This window comes from Drosophila grimshawi, unplaced genomic scaffold (genome assembly GCF_018153295.1).
Source record: "Drosophila grimshawi isolate 15287-2541.00 unplaced genomic scaffold, ASM1815329v1 contig_44, whole genome shotgun sequence".
NCBI lineage: Eukaryota > Metazoa > Arthropoda > Insecta > Diptera > Drosophilidae > Drosophila > Drosophila grimshawi.
The window spans coordinates 7,572,985-7,596,767 of NW_025063240.1; the positions used below are offsets into that span (position 1 = coordinate 7,572,985).

Below are 23,783 nucleotides of genomic sequence, written 5' to 3' on the forward strand. Positions count from 1 at the left end.
AACAATAACAAGAGCAGCAACAAAAAACGACAACAGCCAAAATGGGGCATTTTTGAGGCGCTGTTTTTCGATTTGTAACAATTATTGGTCGTTACGAGGCGCAAAACAAGCAGCCCAATTTCCTAACACACCCCTAACCGACTAACTACCCCTACCACTACCCCTACCCCTGCCCCACCAACCCCCACCGCCCTGCTGCTCCTTGAACCTAGCAATTATTGCACATTTTTGTGGCATACTTTGCGGCGGCTTGCAAGCACGAATGGGCACTTCCAAATAACCACCCCCTCACCCACACCTCCTTTCAGGCCAACGACGCTAATGCTTTTGAAATAATAACAATAAATATTATTGACATGCAAAAATGCCACAAATTGTCAGGAAATATTTATAACACGCCAGCAGCAGCAACAACAATAAAAATATAACAACAACAATCAAGCAACTACACAAATTTCAGTTAATATTTGTATTTTACTCCATACTTAATATATATTTATATATATATATATATATATACCCTCGATGCGGACACGATATATACAACACGGATGCCATTAGGTATGTAAATACTGCAAATCTATCGAAAGTGGAACCACTCAAATATTTATTTATATTTACTTTTATTTTCATTAAACTGCGATTTTAAAGCTAATAAAATTTATATAAATGTTGCACAAATATTTTTGCAATTCTGATTATGCTTAATTAATATCTAACAGATCAAACAATTATAGCATGTACTACACAAAATAGAAATCTTATAAGGAATTGTTGTCCTTATTTTATTAGTCCTCATTCGATTTAATTACTTTTTCAATTACTTTTTGAAGTTAATATATTTTTCATTATATATTTCATTAACTGACTAAATTGCATTTAGTCTGTGATTCTTGACAGATCTCTGCCAGATAAGATAACTAAATAAGATAACTGACAAAGTTAAAGCCTCGTAAAGAGTATTTAAACTTCTTCTATTATTATTTTTCTAATACTTTTGCCAATCTCACCACATTATTTAATTATCGCTAATGAACTTGCAGACCGTTTCTGCAATTATGTGAATTTTTAAATGATGATCCCAATTTAAACAAACAAAAAGATACTCAAAAAAAAGTTTCAAATTGGCCTCATTTTCCAGTGCAGTTCTAATTAAAATATGCGCTGACATTTTTATGCGTTTTTCGTTCGAATTTAGACTAAAAATGAAAATTTATTTGCTTTCGGTTTGCCGTTGTTTAAGCGCACAATAAAATGCAATGCGCCAACAATGAATATATCCTCGATGAGGTCGCTCATCTGTTTAGTTTTATGAGCGGTTGACTGTGTGTGTGTGTGTGTGTGTGTGTGGATGTGTGTGTGTGTGTGGGTGTGTGTGGATGTGGATAATGTGCCTGGCAGTTGACTTTATTGTCTTTCTATTTAGAGCCAACCCGTTAACAATGCAATAAATTTAATATTAAAATTCTCGTTTAGTGCATTTGTTTGAAATTTGCACTATTTTAAACACAGATCTTTGTCAACGCTGAAAATTGATTGTACTGAAATTTGGTCAGTCGAAAGAGGAGTTCCTCTATGAAAACATGATTTGTTTAATAAGCTATCCTCACCAAACTTGGTCAGATCGGACTGCTTTATTCTATAGCTCCAATACAGCCAATACAGCCTGTTTTTTCTAAGCTATCCTTATCAAATTCAGCAGCTTTGCGTGTGATTATGTTCCACATGTTTGATCTAAGCATCATTAAAATCGGATCACTTTGTCAGATAGCTTTCAATAAAGAAATTCTAAATTCTAAATTAGCTGAATTGACTGAGAATTATTTATTTCCAAAAGTAACGTCAAATTAAATCGTTTTATTTATTATTTCACTGTAAATCGTATATTTTATTTAAGTCAACTCAAAAAATAGCTTCGATTTTAATACAAAGATTCATTATATATATCGATTGCGCTGTCTTACAAATATTATTGAAATCAATATAAGTAATATGCCTACAAATGAATAAGATTTACATTATTTTGAATATACTCATATATATTTTCCAGCTCACTTGCAACTATCTAAAGCGAAACCAGTTAAATGTGGAAAGCGTTTAAGATGCCGCCATATATGCATATCAATATCCCAGCCTCATTTTCATATACTTATTATTATTCCTTTTGTTCGATACTCAGCCACCTACTTCGCATAATTCCCAGTAGCATTTTCCTCACTTTTGCCACCCATTTTTCTATTGTGATTCGCTTCTTCTTATCCCACGGAACAAAGAAAGGCAGTTGCAGCATGTAGTTGTTGCCGCAGCTGTTGCTATTGCTGTTGCTGTTGCTTATTGTCCTGCTTGGTTGCATCATTTTCATCATTTTTGTTTTCCATCTGGTGGCGCACTTGAAGCGCTTTTCCACTCGAGCAACGAGCTTTTCTTTGGCCGCACTCAAGTGCCGCTTCAATTCGCACTTCACCTGAAGGGTCCAAACAGGTGAAGTTCCCCCCTTTCCACCCCTGCTGTGCCATAAATGACAATCGAAGGCTGCAGTTTACACAAAACAGTAATTTAACATCCACTTCCCCCCTCCTTCCGCCCCTGCCCCCTCCATCGACCGAGTAGTTTCCCAATGTTGGACCGCAATTAAAAAACGAAGCCCCAAAAAGCAGGCAACAGTAATTTATTTTATACCTATTTTTTGTGCTTTTTGTGCATCTGCATTTTAAGGTGTATTTGTGTTTAATTAAAATACTTTTCGCACTTTCTCTTTGCTGATTGCATATTTTGCCAGCATCTGTCAGCATTCTGCTGCTGCTGCTGCTTCTGCTGCTGCTTCTGCTTCTGCTGCTGCTTCTGCTGCTGTTGCTGCTGTTGTTGCTTTTGCTGTTTGTTTGACTGATTGACTGATTGACAGACTCACCTACTGGAAATGGTTTAACTTTGCCACGAAATGTTTTTATACACTCAACCTGACCACAAATGGGCATATAGCTTATAGCAAAATTGTGCAAAAGAAAACTTACACTGCGTATACTCTTCATCGAGACCAAAGACGAGTCGATATAGCCATGTTTGTATATAGAACTCAAATTTGGGTTCTAATTTATCAGATAAAGTTGATTTCTTATCACGTTTACCTAATATCGATAAAAATCGATTAATTATCGCAATTAAAGCTACCACTTTAAAGACAAATGCTTTCTACATATATATTTTTATAAATAGACTTCATTTATGGAATACAAGTATTATTTTATCGCTATCTTCCTATGTTGCCTAAATCGATAGAAATCGATTAACGATAGCAACTTAAGATACAATTTTAATGATAGAGCCTATATATATATATGTATATATCTTGTCATCATTTTGAACAACTGTCAATAATTCAAGATTGATGAGATCGTTTTTAATTATCAAAAACATATAGTAATTTTAATAGCTAAATACCACTGTACAGAGCATCTTCTCGTCGAGCTATCCCTTCTCTCTCTCTCTCTCTCTCTCTCTCTCTGACATTCTGCCTTTTTTTGCATTTACTGTGCGCAACTCTGTTGAAAATGATTTGCATTCTTTGAGTACTGAAAGTATTTCAATATAGTTTTTGACGTTTCGTTTTCGCCTTTGGCAACTTTTAGTTGCAGGTATTTTCATTAGGAGTTTATGCTTTTATCTAGTTCCTGTTTGTGGTAAATAATTTTTTTTTAACTTTATATTCAAATGGATTTTCATATCGAATCAGTTGAAATTTGATTTTAATATTTGAATAATGAAGTGGCGACTCAGTAAATACAGGTTTGGCTTTGTGGGCCTATAAAAATGTGTTTTTTTCTGTTAGGTTTTAATAACAGTGCTTATTTGTTGTACATTTCACTTTATATTTTGTTAAAAGATGTATAAATACATTTTAAATTTAAATTAAATTATAATTAAATTAGCTATAATAAGCATAATATTAATAAGTTTATTTATGCGTATGAATTTGTTCTTACTTTAATATTTTATTAAATGGAATCTTCTCTTGTTTGACTAAAAACCCATTCAATCTTATGAAATTTAATTTTTACTGGGTTAACATTCTTCATGAATTAAAAGTAAGATTTTTAAGCGTTTCTTAAATATTTAAATGTATTTAAATAAATATAAAAACGAATAAATATTACATTTGTAATTCATAACGAAATAAATATTTACAAATTGAATCTTAAATTAATAAGCAATATTTTATTTTACATTTTTAATATAATTTTTGTCTATTAATTTAAAATAATTTAATATAAACTTTTATTCAATAATATTTATACTATATTTAATACACATTAATTAAAATTCATGTAACGTATAATAAATTAAATACTTCGAAATTATAGCTAAATTATTTCCCATCTAATCTCAACTTTCAAACATATCAAAATTCAAAGAGATAATGTGTAAACATTAAATTAAGACTTCCTGATACATAATTTGAGTTATTTTAATTGGGACTTTCTCGGCAGAGTCCAAAATAAACGTTCTTTTCAAGTAATTCCACCTAATATTTTGGCTAACAGCTTGCTAATGTGATTGAAATTAAACTCATATATATTTTCTACTAATTGAATCACTTAAAACCGAATGCTTTTGGCCAACACACACACACACATACATCGATATCTGGCTATTTCTTCTTTGAGCAATTAATACTAATTAAATTCGAATTGAGATCAGAAACATGCTGAAGTTGTTAGTTGAAATTGATTGAGAATTCACATCTCTTCTGATTGAAATATTTACTAATCAGCTTAAGCTTAATATTATTTCTGGCATTTATTTCAATTGATTAAATAGAATAAACAAGAGTTGAACTTACCGCCAATTTGAATGAAGTTTGACAATTGCACTAGTTTCAATTCAATCTCTTTTTTTGTATTAAAACTCAAATTTTCGCACTTGTTTTTTAATTGATTTATGTCGTTTTATTCAAGTTGATTTTGTTAAATTGCACACACGATTATTTCATTTGATTTTCTTGTTGATTTGTTTATTTTTTTATTTTTATTTCATAGTGATGTATATTGTTAAATGCTTATTTATTGCATTTGGAATAATTTCTGCAAAAAGAGTATTTTTGTGAGCGAAAGACTTGAAATTGTTGGCATAAATAAAAGATGTTGTCTGAAATGGAATTGTTTTTAGCAACATTTCCCACAAATCAAATGCATAATTTATAAATTCTCATTTTGCAAGCTAAAGTTAATAATCGGGAACAGGATTTAAAATGCAAAACTCTCGACAAAAGCAAAAGCTGCCAAAACTCTTAACTGAAATGGAATCACAGCTGATTCAAAGTGTTAAAACCAGCCAGCTAATTAAATTTAACAACCGACTAACTGACTAACGGAATAAAGTGCCAAAAAAAAAGAGAGAAAACATTAGACATACACATATTTATTTGTTTCGAATGAATTTGATTTAGACGCAATTTTGGCTTTGGCCAAGTTGTCAAATTTGGTACGCGCTGCTAAAGATTTGTCGTAGGTCGTCGTCGTCGTCGCACGCGTTTTGGAGAACACTCAGGAGAACTTTCGAACTTTTCGCTTAAATCGTTCGTTTGCAACTGAAAAACTGAAGCGACTGCTGCACACAGCTCGCCCAATTCGCTGCACTCGTTGGAGACGCGAGCGTTGCCAGCCAACAGAGACGTCAACAGCAGCAGCAGCAGCAGCAGCACCAGTAGCAGCAACCAAAGGCTTTTCCAATTGGAAACGAACGAAGCTCAGCACAAAAAGCAAATACAAAAACAGAGTTTCTCTGTTGCCGGCAAAAGCCGTTAGACGCATTCGTGATTTTTGCCGACCCATTCCCAAATTGTTCCACACATGAGATATGAAATTTGAGATTTGAGAGTGTTAATTCCCATTGCTAACTGTAAATTAACAGTTGATAATCAAAATGTTATCCTTTGATAACAAGCTAATAAAATTATATACAGACTAGCAGCTGTAAAAAAAAACACATGTCAATTCATAATAAATGGTTTGTTGTGTTTTGGAATGTGGAGAGCGGAGAGAGACTGACTATGGCGAATTGCATTCGCGTTCTCTCTCTCTCTCTCTCTCACTCTCACTCTATCGTCATTTTATGGCGCTCCGAATGCTGTTGCACATATGGAAATAGTACTGGAAGCGCCAAGCAACTGGAATTGTGAATGCAAGGAAAGACAACTCAGGAATTCACAGCTTACATTCACTTGACAGCAAGCAGCTGTGAAGGATGCACGCGCGCACAGCGGAGCACTACAAAAAATGCAAATAACTGCTAAACACATCTTATTTAAATTTGAAAATTGTAGAAAGAAATAAAAATATTAAATAAATAAGAAACAATAAATAAACATATCGAAACAAAGACTTGTTTAAATATTTGAATTATACTTTCTAGCAGACAAAAGTTTTTATTTCTATGAATAATACCTAAATATAAGTAATTTGTATAGCATTCTGTTTACTGTTAAACAGTAGAAGTTTAAGCCGCTTCCAGCCAAAGCTCTCTCTCTCTCTCTCTCTCTTAAATAAACAAGCAGACTCTCTCTTAAATGCTTATTGCCATAAAACCGTTGGAAGCTTGCGCTTCCAGTGTTTCGCAAATGCCAAAACGTTTCGCCCAAGCTGCCATAAAAATTCCAGTAGCACCTACGCGGCGCCCTCTCACCACTCTCTCTCTCTCTCTATCTCTCTCGGGCACACTCTCTCTTTCTCTCTGTCTCCATTAAGTGTTCCGTGCTCCACATTTCAAAGCCACAAACTGCTCTGGCAGCTGACACTTTGGCGATGTCATTTCTAACTAACTAACGAAGGCGCCAAGCGGCAATTTACGAGCACGAGCATGAGCACGAAACACGAACACGAGCCGACGAAACGAAGTGCGAATGAACAACAACAATAACAGCGATGGCATCTGCAAGTAACGGTAAAAGCAGCTGTGAACGCTGTAAAGATGAACCTGCCCCAAGAAAATATTTAGAGCACGCCAGGGTTAAACCGGCCGGCTTGCAAATAAATCAGACAGAATCAATTTCATTTTTTTTAACGCTGACTGGCAGACATTTTGAAATTGTAACGGTACTCAAAAGAACGCGCCTAAAGGCAGACAACATTAACGGTTATCAGCTTTCCATTTTCGAAATGAGCAGCCCTAGTTTGTGCCCCTCTACCCTCTACTCTACACGTTTGCAACACGACACGCACTAGCAGACAATGCAACAACCCCCACTACCCATCACCCTCCCCCTCCATCACTCACCTCGTATACAGTTTTCATGTTCATTCGCTTACAATGCGCTCCCTTTTGTTCCATTCCATTTCATGGCGACTCACTGCCTAACCACCCCCCCCCCCCCTTCCTCCACGCCCGCCGGCACAGTGCTCCACTTGCCACAACCACCCCTCCAAATCAATTGCTCGCAACATGACTAAATCTTTTCGATACACGAAATTTGTTTAGTGTGTTCTGCTTTGGCGCCCCGCGGTTCGTGTGAAACGAGGGGCGTGGCAAGGGGCATGAAGGGAAGACCTAGAGGGAAAAACCTGATAAACCGGGCATTGATTACAACTGGCAATTTTTCAGCTTGTTGCACATGTTGCGTGTTATGTTGCATCCATGTTGAGGTATTTGCACCGAGTGTGTGCCAAACTAACAATAGTCTCTGAGTATCTGGGCACAGTGGGTGCTAGAATTGAATGCACATATATAAGACACGCATAGGTATACAATATCTATAATTATATATACATATATATCAATATTAACCTGATCAACATTAGCTAAATATTATTTAGAAACCATTCCAAGTGAAATTTTCCAAGTATTTATTTAATTGAGTTATTCTAAATTTATTTTCTTGATTTAAAATTTGTTTGATTATTTTCTGAGCATGCAAAACGAATTGTGATTTGAATATTTATATATAATTTATTTAATTGAAATAAATAAAATAATATTTATATTCAAATATGTTTATATATATAATAATTATAGTAATAAGCATTTAGAGTAATTTAAATTTTCAAAGTATTTATTTAATTAACATATTCTAAACATATTTTCTCGATTTAAAATTTATTTAATTGCGATTTTAATATTAATACATATTCTATATAATTGAAATAAATAAGATAATATATATGTATACATATATTTTTAAATATATCTAATTATTCTAGTGATCTCCCAGTGTAATTAATGCCAGAAAGAAGGATGCTGCTACTTATTGCTGATATTTTCTTTAATAAAGTACTTAAATAAAGATCAATAACAATTAATGAAGAAATGGTGTGGTTCTTGGTGCACAACTGATATATTTACAGGGTATCTGCAAGTCAACTAACTTCGATTAATTCATTTAAGCTGGCAATTATAACTTGGAGCTCATCAGTAAATTGCATAGCTCCCATTATCGACTTATTGATAATTTTTGAAATAAAAGAATGCTCAAAAGATGCAAATGAATTTGCAGTGCAAGAAAGTATTCAAATGAATACACTCATTCCATTTGACATATTCACAGCAGTTCTTAATGTGCTTATAGCCAATAGGAGTGTCCACATTGAGAGGGTAGCAAGAATCCCACTCCGAATCGATTTCAACTTGTCTTTGACTTGACTTCCTTTGACATTTGAGATTTGTTCTTTTTTTAGGAAACTTTCAAAATTTCTATGCTTAACAGTCAAACAAATTGTTCAGAAACACAGGCCTGAAAGCAACACCCCAATAAAAAAAATACTGAAACAACATTTAAAAACAATTTGGAATTTTTAAGCAAACAATGAAGGGAAAATATTTAGAGCCAACGATCGAATGCAATTGCTCCGAGGAGAGCCTTGCCACAGAGGCCACAAAGGAGCGACGATACACCTGGCTGAATGCCAGGGGTCGCTTGGTGAGCCGAAAGCTAACGGAATACGAGTGCCGGCTGGAGGATGATGTGGAGAAGCTGCAGGAGGCACTCTTCTCCATATCATCGCACTATGCCAAAATACAATTTCGATTGCGTCAGATTGCCTCCGCCACGGATTCGGAGCGCATCAGTCTGCTCCGTGAGCTGGAGAGGATCACGTACCGGGACATCGATGAGAATCGGCACAACAATGAGTTGCCCACGCTGCTAAATGATTCGCAAAGTTTGGGCAATGTTCGCATCAAGCAGCAGAAGATCATCTCACAGCTGAGGGGTCGCCTCAGAGATCTGGTGGAGGTCAGCGATTGCTGTTTCAGTGCCAAATCCGAGCACATCTACCAGCTGCGCCGACCTCAGCAGCTGCAACAGGAACCAGCGAGAACAATGGATTTATGTGTCACTTGTCGCGAAGCAATCCCCAAGCAAAATGACAATCCAACTCCTCAGGAGCGGGGCTACCTGTCGGAGACCTGGCCAAGCCACATGACTCCCAATGATGCCTCATTCCCGGTGAAAAGGAAATCCAAGTCCAAGAAGAAGCGCAGAAAAGCGCACAAGTCTCCTTCCAGTCCCGCATCCTATAAAAGATACAGTCCCGATAGATCCACTAAGCCAAGTGCTGGAAAAAGTTATGCGGAGTGTGTTGCATCTCATCAGGAGAGAAGCAGGTGCAGAGGCAATCAGGATGTTAGTAGAAAAACTGAAGAATCAAATCAAAAGCGAAGGCAAACCACGATAAACAGAAGCCAGGATCCAAAAGGATATACGAAAAACGAAAAAAATCCAAATATTAATAGAAAAACTCAGCAATCCGAATCTGCTAAGAATCAAAACCGAAGGCAAATTGTGAATGGCAGCCCGAAACCCAAAAGAAACATGGATAATGAGAGCAATCAAAATATTAATAGAAAAACCCAAGAAAGCAATCACAATATTTATAGAAAAACCCAAGAAAGCAATCAGAATAGTTATAGAAAAACCCACGAAAACAATCAGAATAGTTATAGAAAAACCCCAGAAAACAATCAGAATATTTATAGAAAAACTAAAGAATCCAAGATGAAACCAAACAGAGATAAGGAAAACGAATACAATCAGGATGATGGTAGAAAACTGCAAGAAACCGAATATGTTAACGATCAGGATGTGCCCAGAAGAGACAGCAAGTCGAAGGACTCGTCAACCGAGCGAGTTGTGAATAAACGAAAGATTCGATCACGAATTGTGTTTGCAAACGATCACTATCAATCAGATGGACCATCTAACCATCAAACCAACTCAAGCTCGCAATTGCCAAGTGGGAAATACAGTCACTCCCCGATTGGGGCCAATCCGATTCGTCAAGTTAGAAGCGATGACAATGCGAAATCGATGACAATATGCCAGCGACGAGCTTGCAAAGGAAAGTGCTCCACAACTGGCACATGTAGGCATCGGTATAAAGATAATGACGATCTTGATCAGGATAAAAAAGCACCTTTAAAAAATGTACAATTTTGCAAAAGAGCAACCTGCTCGGAACTCAGAGAGAAAGAGAGTAAGACGGATAAAAAGGAGACGCGAAAAGCGAGGATGCTGCACAAAGTAACAAATCCACTCTACTCTGGCCTGCAACACCAAAACAATTTCGCTGAGTGTACACGAAGTAGTTTCCTAGTTTACCCAAATAAATATGGAGCTCAGAATTTCGCCAAGAATGATCGATGTTTAAGTTTTAGCTGCAAGCTTCGCGAACGCTCGGCAAATCACAAAAGAGACAGCTGCGATAAAATCGAGGACTCGAAATCAACACAAGAACCGAAGCCAGGAGACGAGACGACAGACTGCTAATCGGAAGGATGAGCGAGCAGGATAATCTAAAGTTAGCTTAAATCACTCTCAAATGACAGGAGCAGCGCTGCATCCACTTTGAGAGTGTTTTAGTTTGGCTTTGGATTAAATACTTGCCTCCCAGTCTGACATCGTCTGACTTGTATATTTAAATGGCTTGTCAATTAATAAATACCATAAAATATAATTATGTTTGTCTTAAGATAAGCCAAATCAGAAAGAACGGATCGCTTATCATAGATGTATCAAAGATTATATATTCTTGCATTAAAACCAACTGATTATTGCTATGAAAAATGTGTGATTTGATAGTTGGATACTTATAATTATAGAATTATAGATCCCATTCTCAATTTAGATAATCAATTTCCTACTAATAATATAAATAAAAAATAAATGATAACTATATGATATAGTAGCTGGATGCTTATAATTATAGATCCCATTCTCAATTTAGATAATCAATTTCCTACTAATAATATTGTTGTAAATGGCATAGAAAAATGAAGAGTTAAACGCTGTTTCTGATTATGGATTATATTTATTATGCGCGTGTGCGTCTTTACTTGTTGAAGAATTGAGGGCAACTCTTGAACTTAGGAAAATACAACGCAGAAAGAAAGAAAGACAATGCATGTGTGACCAGATCTTCGATACTAATCGATATAGCGATACTTAAGTATTAATCGTTGCTGCGATATTCAAACATATTTCAACAAATATAAATGTAAAATATATCAATTTTCTTAAGTTATCATTTTTTATGTTTAGTTTTCACAATTAAAAAGTAGATTAAATATTTGAGTCTCTTCTACTAATTTTTCTAACTATTGCTAAGATATGTGGATCAAAATATTTAAAAAGTTATGTTTTATTTGCAAAATAAATGGATAAATTGAAATTTTGTGCTTTGCGCTACATCCAATAAGACAGAGTTCTTTATTTAAGTATATTTTCAAGTAGATTTAAAAGGCTTTAAATACTTTTAAAGAATTCGCACTTATCCCCAACATTCCAAATCCTGATACGACATCTCTTGTCGCACGATCCCAAATTCAGGCATTCAGCAAATGCGACAACAAATCGGCAATGAGACCAAAAACTATATTGACTCAAATGCGCTGAGAGTTTGTTGGTCTAACCCCAGTGCGATGCTGGCCATGGTCATTGAACCCAATCCGCGCAGCATCCCTTAAGCGGCGCTCTCGACCAAGGCTAACAATGAGCATAGCCAAGAGCCAAGGAACCAGTTTTTATAGTCGCATCAACGTTTTTGGCAATTTTCCGCGCATGCCCGCAGCTAAAACTCGACATCGACATTTTTGCAGTCGCTGCTAGGTAGAGGAACGAACCGTAGCGGGTCGGTAGTGTACGCGTCTAAAAAAAAAGGGCCAGATCGTATGGACCGCATTCGAGGGTTGTTTTCGGAGTCTTGGCAGCAGCAGACTCAGCTTCTGCCTCAATGTCATTGTTCGCCCAGGTTTCCCTTAAATGCGTTTCATTCATGAGTGCGCCTGTGCGTCTGAGGGCCCTCTTCCTAAGTTGGTCTATATCGTTTTTGGCATGCCCACATCTGGTTACCCCTCACCCCACTCGTTCCGCTCGCACAGCTCGCTCGGCTCATCCTCAGGCTTGTCCCATGGCGCATGCGCTGCTGGGCTTATCTTTTGTCTCGACTGGTTTTTATGACGCCTTCTGTATTAATGGTCTCTGCGTCTTTCTGCCCGACATCTGGCCAAATGTGTGTGTGCTCTCTCTCTCTCTCTCTCTCTCTCTCTCTCTCTATCTCATACTAACGAGCGGGTCAACAAAAGCGTGGAGGGGGGGAGGGGACTACCAGTATTGTACACATGTGTGAGATATGCTAATAGTTTGGCTTGTTTAATGGTCTTTCGTAAGGCATTTTGAGATAAGTTCAGTTTGTTGTGTGAAGTTGAAGATAAATAAGAGATTGTGCATGAAATACAGGATGTAAAAAGATACAAGAGAGATAAATTATTCTTGACGATGTATATCAAGTAGAGGATTAATGATGTGTTATTATCAATCAGTAGTAATTTTAATGGTTTGTAAATAAAATACGGGAGTATGCAGATAATAATCTTTGAGTTAATATTCTTGAAAATAATTAGCAGAGAAAGCATTACAGATTAATGTCATAATCAATCAGCAGTTGATTAAATGTTATTTAGAAATTTAATGCAGTTTCTGGGTATCTTGTTAAGATATCAACATTTATCTCTTTCTAAATAAAAGATTGTAAATGAAATACAGGAGTATGCAGCTAAAAAGATATTTGTAACCAACAAAAATTAAATATTGTTGAAGACTTTTATCTGAAAGAGGAGTAATATATATACTTTTATCAATCAGAAAACCATGTGAAATTTTTATAGAGTTGTCAGATATTAAAGATCTTTTGAGATGTCAACGTTTATCTGCTGTGAGAATATTCAACTAGTTTCGCATATTTCTAGACAAAATTAATTCTTTGACCTTTTATAAACATTCCTATAATAATTATAAAATCATCTAGGCATATATATATATAAGATTTATAATTTATACAAGATAATTATATTGAAAATATAACGATGAATGTATATTAAATGTATTTTATTTAACATTTCTTTCATATGTAGTACTTACAACGCTTTGCAAACGAAACATAAAATGCTTTAAAATGTTTGTGATTAAACTAAGAGCAACTAAAAATAGAATATATTTTATATGTATTTGCCACATTCGAATGAACTTAAATTATTAGAGTGCAACAATTCTGTCTGCATTGGCAAGATTTCAAATGGTTTTTGCCCTCTTGAGTTGAGTTAAGAGCTAACTTTAAGAAAATAAGGAGATTAACGTAATATTACGAGTTGCAGTTGCAGTTGTGATGAAACGATGGCTAAGATATAATATATATATATATATATATATATATATATATATATATATATATATATATGTATTTATAGACCTGTTGCGGTTTTTCGAAATTGTTTATCCTTTGAGCAAGGCAACACCAAAAAAAAACAAAACAGATTTGAAAAGCCGAAACAGTCTGTTTAGATAAATGTATGTAGATCAGGACTTAGAACTAAATTAACGTTTATAATAATCAAGTAAATCTCATAAATGGCTAATATTCTTTGTCTTTGTCTTTGTTGTTGCTGTTTGTTTGTGTCTTTTCTTTGAGTTTGTGTTTTGTTTGTATTTTCTTTTTTGTTTTTTGTTTTTTGTTTTTTTGGGTTTAGCTATATAAAATATATATATATATATGATTTTTCCATAGGGGTTGCTACATTTGGTACTACAACATTTGTTGTTATTGTTCTTTTTTCTTTTTTTCTTTTTTGGCATGGCACAAAATTTGGCTTTCTTTGTGAGTTGAGCAATTTTATGGCAAATTGGAAAAGTGTTTAAAATTAAATGATTATCTTTCGTATATAAATGGCAAGTTGAAATGAATTCTGTTGCTTTGAGCAGCGGGCATTAATCCATAATCCATGCGCTCTTCGACTACAGCACTACTAAACTTTAAACGTACCCGGAACCTGCACCCCCACCCAATCCCCCACAGCCCATCCCCCTCATCCCATTTCTCTCATTTTCCTAGACCTATTTGAGCGTCTCGCACTGCTGCATTTGAACAACCAGCAACAGGATGCGATTCATCAGATTGTCCGCCTCCGAATCCTCCATGCTGTTCAGCTTGGCCGAGATGAAGCCACAGAACTTCGAGTTGAGCACCTCGCGGACGGTTTGGGGCGGCGCCAATTCCATGCCACCCACGGCGGCGGCGGCAGCAGCGGCCGCAGCTGCGGCAGCATTCTGTTGCTGCCTCAGATGACGATGCTGCTGGAGCATTTGATCCTCATAATCATCGCCATCCCCACCGCCATTGATGTCCGCATCCATGTCCAGCTCATCGGACAGTTCGCCATTGCGGCGACGCTTGCGCGTCAGCGTCGACGACTGGCCACCGCCATCGGCGACGCCACCGATGCTGCGCGGCGAGTTCGAGTCGAGTATGATGGGATAGGGAAAGTCGGCATCGATCGCCTCCAGTTCCTCGATCTCATCGGAGGCATTGCCCACCTCCTCGTCGCCGTCGCCGTCGCTGCGCAACGAACTCGCATCCAGATCATCGTAGCTCGTCGCCTGATGGGATCCGTGGCCAGCGTTGCTATCGTTGCGTGTGGAACTCACACGGCTATCATTGTGCTGCTGTGCTGCCTGCGCCAGCGCCAGCGCATGCTGATGGGCGGGCAGCGGCTGGCCGGCCACTGGGCAGCCAAGGGCAACCACTCCGCCGCCGCCGGCGCTGCCGCTGCTGCTGGCACCGCTGCTGCTGCTGCTGCCGCCGCCGCCAGTGTTGCCACCACCGCCAACGCCGCCGCTCGAGAGATCCAGCTCCGGCTTCACATAGTAATCGCAATAGTAATCATCGCTGCTCAGATTCAGCGAGGAGCACTTGGACAGATTCAGCACGGTGCTCGACGAGTCGTTGAACGATGAGCTGAGTTTTAAGGCTGCTGCTTTGCTAACGCTCAGCAAGCTGTTGTTGTTGTTGTTATTGTTGCTGCTGCTATTGTTGTTGTTGTTGTTGTTGTTATTATTACTATTGTTGTTGTTGTTGTTGTTGTGCAAGTGCTGTGCATAGGCGCTCAAGCTGAGATCGCTGGCATGTGAAGCGCCCCTGAGAGGAGAGAGTAAGAAAGAAGCAAGGAAATAATTTGTATTAATTTTAGGAAACATTTTGAGGCATGAATACAGAGTAAATAAAGTACAAAATAAGATATATATTTATATATATTATAACTATACTTCGTATTTCGATTTGTGGTCTTTTGAAGAATAGTAAATAAAGTACAAAATAAGATTTATATTTATATGTATTATAACTATACTTTGTAGTTAGATTTTTGGTGCATTGAACAAAACGTCTCCCAGCAGATACAACATATATATTATTATTCAGATTTACTATCCGAAAGGGCAACAAAATTCACACAATTAGGCACAGGAGTTGCAGTCTAAGGGTATATTTTGGTGTTCTAATTGTGGAGTGGTGCATTGTGAAAAAAGATTCACGGATCAACATAAATACATTGAGATATTGGAAAAAATGTGATGTTGCCTGTCGCAGATAAGGAAATGTCTTAATTCTTACAACAAAAACAATAAATAAATACATTATATTTATATTATTGGAATTATCATTTACTTATAATGAAATTTAGACTCTAATCTGCAAGGATATTTCAAATTTAAGAGAGCCTTTACAAGTTGTTCCTCTAAACACAAGTTCGTAAAAGAAAAACTGTGGAAAAATAAACATTTGAATTTAAAATGTCAAGAAAACTCAGCTATTTTTATGTGATTGTTATATAGAAAGCGTATTCCCATAAATGCCAGCAGTTTACCATTCTTTACTCACATAATTATTCATAAGATCTGAGAACGATAAAATTATAATTTTACAAATGAAATTTCGATTTTCAATATTTTAAATACGATTGTCCAATTTGAAATAATTTATACATTATATATATTGATTAATATAGATATATATCAATGATATAATAAAACATTAAGACCAGTTTCCCGTTTTTTCTTATAGCTTTTCTAACTGGCAGTTCCCATATAAAGTTTATTGGTAATTTCAAGCTAGGCGTTCTAGACAAAAATATATTATTATTTTTATATTTATAAAATTTGTGGCACGTTTCTTTCATCAGAACTACAAAGATGAATCATAGCCTATTCAAAACATTTCTATTCAATGATCTTTAACAATGATGATGATGTTGTCAGCTTGGAGTAAAATGTTGCTAAACGCTTATTCGTACCCTTGGCCCGCTTCCCCCCCTGTTGTTGCATGTTGCATGGAAACTGTTTCCAAAAATAGCGCAGACCATGAAGATAAACGCCAACAACCCCAAATGACAGCCATGAAGAACGTGCTCCGGGACAAACCCCAACAACAGAATTCGACACAAACTACCAAAAACTCATCGTGTTTTTTTTTTTGTGTTCTTCTCTATTTTCTGTTGGCTGCCTGGGTTAGGGGCTCGGGGCTCGGGGTGCGGGGTTTCGGGGTTATTGTAGTAAGGGGCTGGTTGGTTTCCTGCGCTACTCAAATTTCAAGCGCATTTTCCACACAGCTGCCCGAATGCCTCAAAGATATAGACGTGGCTATTTTTAGAGACCCAGCGACAGACCCAGGGACCCAGAGACAGAGAGAGAGAGAGCGAGAGAGAGAGAGAGCTCGACCCTCTCCCAGCCCAGTTCAAAAATCAGGCAGCGTTGCCAGGACAAGGCTCAATCTTGTTGCCCTGGAGCAGGTAGTTGACAATTGGAATTGTAAAATGATATGCGAGTCGAGCGGCTTTCATTTCTTTTTTTTTTCCTCAAAATGTTCACATTGATACCAACTAAATAAAATCACGGCCAAATGCATTTTTTACTATTTGCTTGTGGTTTCTGCGGTTTGTTTTGAGTTTGAGTTTGGGTTTTGGTCTGGTATTTATTTTCGTCTTCAATTCTGGGACTTGGGCTTATCAACAATGTTTGCTTCCGTCAGTCCCAATAATGGACAGTTTGCATTTCTATTTAATGCGTAGTTCAGTTCATTTGAGGAATACCAGTTTTGTGGGTTTATCAGCTACAACTACAACTACAACCATAACTACAACTGACTGACGGACGGATTTTAAAGTTTCCGCTCCGCTGAATTGATAAGCCAAATTACAAAAGACAAGAATTCGAGTTTAGTTTTGAATACGCATAAGAAAGTGCGTACTGAAGTCATAATCAAATAATAATAAAAAATGCAAAAAGCTTTTCATATATCAATTTTGTGGAAAAGTAAAGTATTTTGAGAAGTTCAAGATAAATATTTTCAAAAAATAAATGTTAAATAACAACTTTTAGCTAAAATATTGGAAGACAATTTATACAATGATTATTACTACATAAATGAATTATAAAAATCAAAGCATCATTTGTAAAAGTTACATTTTTATAAATTATGTTCGGATTTTTATAATTGATATATGTCGTAATCAATCAACTTAAAAAATCAATAATATTGATAAAACATATTAATAATTAGTTCGTTTTGAGACTCGATTGATATCAAAGGTTATTGTACTTAACAAGAAAAACTTTAAGCTTGAAAAACAATAATAAAAAAAGGGAATTAATTGGAGCTTCCACAACGATCATAAAAAATAAATTATTTATTATATGGCAGTAATGATATTATTATATATATTATATTATATACAAATTACATTTTTTTCTCTGTGTAGTAGCGTATTTAAATGAGAGTTTATTAAGAGCGACTTTTAGTAAACGTAACTTTATTTTCACAACTTGTGACTGATCAATCAAATATTCAAGAGCTACACCCTCAAATTGTATGTTGGGCGAGAGTCGTAAATTACGAAAAATTAAATACACAAAAGTGTCAATTATTTGAGCGCAGTAAATATTATTTTTAATAACATTTACGAAATGTGGACGCGACCTATTGCGCAAATTGGGTATACGCCCAGTATTTTGTGTTGGGGCCACAACTGACGCATATGCAAAAAAAAAAAAAAAAAAATTCAATAAAATAAAATAAGAAAAGAGAGAGAAAAAAAACACACACTTTTCATGACAATCGCGACCCGAACTGCCCCTCTGAGATTTTGTATCAAGTATTTCAGATATATTTTGTTGGGGCGCGGCTGGTCAAGCGATTCACTGGCAAAGTGGGGGGGCAGGGGGGAGGTGGTAGAGGTGCCTCGCACAACCACAATTTCATCAATTTTTGAGCTCATTTGCTTATTAAATCATAAGCGTGACACAGAACCGAGCACGAACACACACACACACACACACATACACACACACATACACAGACCCTGGTCATCAGCAGGCGGCATGCAACCCCGTTGACTGGTCTGGTCGCGCATATTTTTAACCCTGCCTGGTCGGGTTTGTTTTGGCATCGCCTGCCTCAATTGCTCACCCATAGAGTACACGCACACACACACACACACATGCGCACTCACTCACTCACTCTCTTTGTCTCTCTCTCTCTCGCTCGCTCACTCACTCACTCGCGCCGAGCAAATTTGTATTGCTGTAGTTGTTGCTGTTGTTGCTGTTTTTGTAATCTACGCTTCGTCTTTTTCTAAACTTGGTCCACACAGTCGACGCCGCAATCGCTCAGCGCTCAGCGCTCGTCGCTGCTCGCTTTGCTGATTGTCATTTTCATATTTGTTGCTGCCGACTCTCATTGCGTTAATTTATCACTCTCTCTTTCTCGCTCTCTCTGTCTTTGCTGCCCACTCTTGCGCTCATTATACAAGCACGCTCTCTCTCTCTGTCTCTCTCTATCGCTGCATTCGCTCTCTCTCGCTCTGCCAACCACCATCAGGCTAAGGCTAAAGCATTTTGTTGGTTTTTGCAGCTTCCCTCGATTTTGTTTTTGGTTCAAGTGGCGATGCCGACAACAACAACAGCAACAACAACAACATCAGCAACAACAACAACAACATCAGCAACAGCAACAACAACAACCACGTTGTATAATTTTTCGCTCTGGACGAGATCTGTTTTTATGGCTCAAGCCGCTGTCTCGGGCCCGGTCCGTTGTCTGTTATCAGCTCAAAATAATAATAAAAAAAATTTAAATATGTGTATGTATATATGTGTGTATGTGTGTGTGTGTGTGTGTGTGTGTGTGTGCGGGCATGTGTAGACCCGGGGCCGCATTCAACTGTCGAGACTGTGTTGCCTCAGCTCAGCTCTTGCTTATTTGTTGCTGCTGCTGCTGCTGCTGCTGCTGCCGATGTGGGTACAGTCAATTGAAAGGAAATGGCCTTATTTCATATAAAGTACAACACACACATAGAGCGACGCAGGGGTGCAGGGGTGTAGGGGGTTGCTGTTGCTCCAACACATCGCAGAATCACAAAAAATATATATATAAAAGTACCGACGAGCCCCATTGCCCTGAGCCTGGTCATTTCTTTGTTCGAATTGGTTTTTTCCGTCCAACGGTTTCGAGACTTTTGCAACGCGTACTCGCATATTTTACATATGCATATGCTATATATATATATATATATATATATATACATATATGTGTATGTGTGTGTGTTGGGCAGATGTTTTTACAGAGGCTTAGCTGAGATTTTTGTCTGGTATTCACTCACTCAACATGCCGCTGCTGCTGCTGCTGGTGGGCTGCCCCCTCAATGCAAATTGCCGAGCGATGCAACAACTGGCGATAACAAAGCAAAGGACTCGAAAGCAAAGAGTAATTCAAAATCACGTCTACTCTCAACAAAATGTACTTTTCACGTATGACTCATACTAAGCGGCAGTCAATTACTAATCACATCCGTTGATTAACTAAGACTCTATAAGTCTGATAAGGTTTCAAACAAAACAAAACCAACAACATTTTGAATCTGGAATATTAAATCGTTAGAATTCGTTAGATTGGTAAGAAATAAAAACATTTAATGTGAAAGCTTATCTTTTCTTGTTAAAAACATGGATTACCCAAGTGGTAATATTTCAATTTAATTAAATTGTCAACATATATATAATATATAACAATAATACTAGCAAAAAGCAGACAAAACGATGCAGCACTTTTATTAATAAATATAAATAAAATAAAGTACATTTTTTGGCAAATGTAATGCAAAAAGATGAAACCTGATCAACTTTCGACTTAATCAGTTGACAACAATTGCTGATGATTTGCAACAATCAGCAGTCATAAAAAATATTTCTAAACTGGGCAACATAGAATTCCTTAGATTTACCAACCACAACAAACCCACAAAATGAATCGTCGTCTTAGAGATGCCATGTCTCACTTCACTGCACAACAACAATAAGAATATTCTACACACACACACACATATATATATATATATATATATATATATATATATATACATATATATATGGTGCGGTCGACAATAAGAATATTATAAGTGCGCGCCATCATTTCAATTTCAAAACAAGATCGATTGAGTCATCATCGTCATCAGCTGGGCAAACGTGGCAAAGGAAACGTTCTTTGGCTAGAATTGTAAATGGCTAATTTGCTCTTTGCACTGACACGCAACAAAAAATACAAATCAAAACAAAAATAACAACAACAAAAAAGTAAGCGAAAGACAAGCTAAAATAAAGTACTGAGAATTGCATATATTAAAAAAAAAAAAGCTTGTCTTTTGTCATCGAAATTGAGCGTGATTCGAAGCCAATGAAAATAGTTAATGGTTAAGGGTTAAAATTGTGTGATTCGACTGAAAAGCCACAACAGAAACGCACACAAAGCAAACAAAGCTAAAAGAAAGAACCGTTATTCATACTTTGAGGCCGATCTTTGCACCCTTCTCTCCCCCCTCCTCCACCTACTCATCCACCGGCTACGGCTCCGTTTGTGATTCTGATTATAACGATTTGTATTTGCTGCTTGGACTTTTGTTTTCTGACACTTATTGCTCTCTCTCCCTCTCTCTGTCACACTCACACCTCTACTCCTCTTGTAATAGTAGTCAAAAAAAGACAGACAGCGAGAGAGACAATGAATGAATGATTGGAAAGTGGCCACATTTTTATTCAGGTGGGTGTAAGCTGAGCTCCTCTCCGATAAGACAAATGTATTGCGAACAAGGTTTTCAGATTCGTTTCTAGGTTATATTATTCATTAAACCAGTTCGGATGGCATCCATTGCGACCAAATTTCAATTGGGCTGAACCACAACAACAAATTCCGATAGCCCCAAATAAAAATAGAACAGTCGTTTGGGGTTTCAGGGGTGATTCTAATTAGCCCATAATAACAATGTCTGGAAATGCAATAATTTTTCACTTACAGATTTAAAGCTGAAAGTGAGCACAATTGGAATAAAAATATATCCCTAAAAGATATATTAAAGTTTAGTCAAATAATGAGTTATCAGAGTTGTAATTCTATTTTATATAAAAATAGTCTGAATAAACTGCTCAATTTTCTATTATAAATAATAATAATAAATAATTATAATAATTTTACCCCTCATAAGATCTAAAAATTACTTAACCACAAAAAATTATTAATCAGTTTATATATATAAAGAAAATCAGAATCTTTAAATTGATTCAACTACAATTCTCTGGGACCAGACTTATTATTATCACCTCTGTTAGGAAAGATCGAATACGAACGAAAAAATATTTTAAAAAATTACTTGATCAAGTGTTAAAAGTAAAACTTTTTTTTTTTTTTTTTTTGGGACCAGCCTAATTATGATAATCTCAATTTGTGGGGGAGAATCGTAAACAATGTAAAAAAAACACTTTGGGGTTAATTGAGTGATTTGTTTTGTACTCACTTTCTCTCGCGGATAACATCCCTGAGGAAGTCCATGGCCTCATACAGGTTCCACTTTGGCTTGAATCCACTGACTTGCTTCACATGGCCCAGCTCCCGCCGATAGGATTCGCGGAGCGATTTGAAGGCACGTGCCACACGGCGACCGGGCGCATTGAACTCCCTGCCGATGTGCTCCCAGGCGCGATTCTTCTCCTCCTCGGCGCCCTTGAAGTTGGGCAGCCGTGAGTCCCACAAAATGGGATTATCGTGCACCATCTGGATGAGCTTCAGCTTGTCGGAGGCATTGCGACGCACCACTGTAAGATAGATAAAAAAAAATGAAAACAAATATAAAAAATACGTTGTTGTTTAAGGATTGATTTTGTTGTTGTTGTTGTTGTACGCACGCTTTTTGATCTTCTGCGGGGGCGTCGCGATCAATTCGACTTTGGGCTTCATGTCCAGGGCGATGGCAGCAGCAGCGGCGCTCATGTCCTGCAGCGAATTCGTTGTGCTCGGCGAGTTGGCCGTTGTGGCGGCAACGGCGACGGGCGCCATTAGAATATGTTGCAATATTTGTTGATTAATGTTGCTGGTGTTCTTGTTCTTCTTCTAGTTGTTGTTATTATTATTATTGTTGTTTTTGTTGTTGGCCAGTGTTCAGTTTTTTGTCACTCGACCCAAAAGTTCACTTTTCACATTCACATTCAGATTCACATTAACAAATTGCAATTGCTTTTGGCGCGATCATCGGTTGTTTTCTTTTTGGGTGGCAACTGCTAACGACGGGGGCTGCTACCCTCTCACGACCAAGTTTAACCAGCAACTAAAAACCAAAACCAAAAAAAAAAAATTATAACAACCACTGCGAGCAGTGACGGCCGACGCGACAACGGCAACGGCAATAGCAACGACGTCAGCCGCGCTGTTAGCAGCAGGCCCGCATTTTCGAAGCGAAGCCAAAACCTACAAGAAACGCTCAATGCGACAAAAGCCGCACACTAAATACCCTCAAGGACTTGCCAGACAAAGTATTCTTCTCGTGACTGCAGACGAGACAGCAGAACTAGCATGCTGTCTGTTAGAGTATGAAAACACAAACACGACTCACACACACACACGCACACACACATACATGGGCCAAACAAAGACCCAGGCGCAGGCGAAAGAGCCACAAAAATCACGCGCGCTCAACATGCGCGCACTCTCTCTCTGTCAGTCTCTCTCTCTCTCTGCCTGTCACTCTCTCAATGTGTTTTGCTCTGCTCATCGCTGCCTGGGCCAATTCACAACGTGTGTATGCGCGGCGGTATTACCGTTATCGACGCCTGCGCCGCCGTCGCAGCAACGAACGATAGTACGATGCGCACACATTGAGCGCAAAGAGCAGTCCGGGCCATTGGCTCGGCTCGTCTCTGCTCGGCTCGGCTCGGCTCTCTCGCCACGGCTGTGGCTGGCGTTCAGACGGAAAAACGGCGTTTAATTGCAACAACCGAAAGTAAAAGCGAGCAAAAGAATGAGCGCAAAAAAAGCAGAGCAGAAACTGAGACGAGAACGTCACTCACACACACATACACATACACATACACAACAATTGAAGAACTGAAAATGTGTGTAACACAAAAATCCGTTGACGCGTTTGTATCGCTG

The 23,783-nt window shown here is 37.4% G+C and overlaps 2 protein-coding genes and 1 long non-coding RNA gene across 3 annotated transcripts in view; 1 reads left to right on the top strand and 2 right to left on the bottom strand.

Annotated features, from left to right (window-relative positions):
- Window positions 1–4,908, bottom strand: part of LOC122322628 — a 127,301-nt gene extending 122,393 nt beyond the window's left edge. The window contains exon 1 of the long non-coding RNA XR_006246727.1: window positions 4,838–4,908. This is a non-coding gene — a long non-coding RNA (uncharacterized LOC122322628). The remainder of the gene's footprint in view (window positions 1–4,837) is intronic.
- Window positions 4,909–8,765: 3,857 nt separating this feature from the next.
- LOC6557398 (peptidyl-prolyl cis-trans isomerase G) lies at window positions 8,766–10,945 on the top strand. The gene has a single exon (XM_032739722.2). It carries the CDS (start codon window positions 8,792–8,794, stop codon window positions 10,751–10,753), a length of 1,962 nt encoding a protein of 653 aa, XP_032595613.1. The 5' UTR covers window positions 8,766–8,791; the 3' UTR covers window positions 10,754–10,945.
- A 3,401-nt stretch (window positions 10,946–14,346) lies between these two features.
- On the bottom strand, window positions 14,347–23,001 carry LOC6557053 (homeobox protein 5). The gene is made up of 3 exons (XM_001984922.3): window positions 22,541–23,001; window positions 22,153–22,450; window positions 14,347–15,452 (listed from the first exon to the last, which is right to left on the bottom strand). Exons 1-3 carry the CDS (start codon window positions 22,689–22,691, stop codon window positions 14,372–14,374), a joined length of 1,530 nt encoding a protein of 509 aa, XP_001984958.1. The 5' UTR covers window positions 22,692–23,001; the 3' UTR covers window positions 14,347–14,371.
- Between the last annotated feature and the right edge of the window lie 782 nt (window positions 23,002–23,783).

What these genes read in the sequence shown, in the direction of transcription:
- LOC6557398 (XM_032739722.2), top strand. Translation starts at nt 8,792, where the DNA reads ATGAAGGGAAAATATTTAGAGCCAACGATCGAATGCAATTGCTCCGAG.
- LOC6557053 (XM_001984922.3), bottom strand. Translation starts at nt 22,691, where the DNA reads ATGGCGCCCGTCGCCGTTGCCGCCACAACGGCCAACTCGCCGAGCACA. An exon ending in CCCGCAGAAGATCAAAAAGC is followed by an intron (nt 22,451 to 22,540) that starts GTGCGTACAACA and finishes TCTATCTTACAG; the next exon opens with TGGTGCGTCGCAATGCCTCC. An exon ending in GATGTTATCCGCGAGAGAAA is followed by an intron (nt 15,453 to 22,152) that starts GTGAGTACAAAA and finishes CTCTCCTCTCAG; the next exon opens with GGGCGCTTCACATGCCAGCG.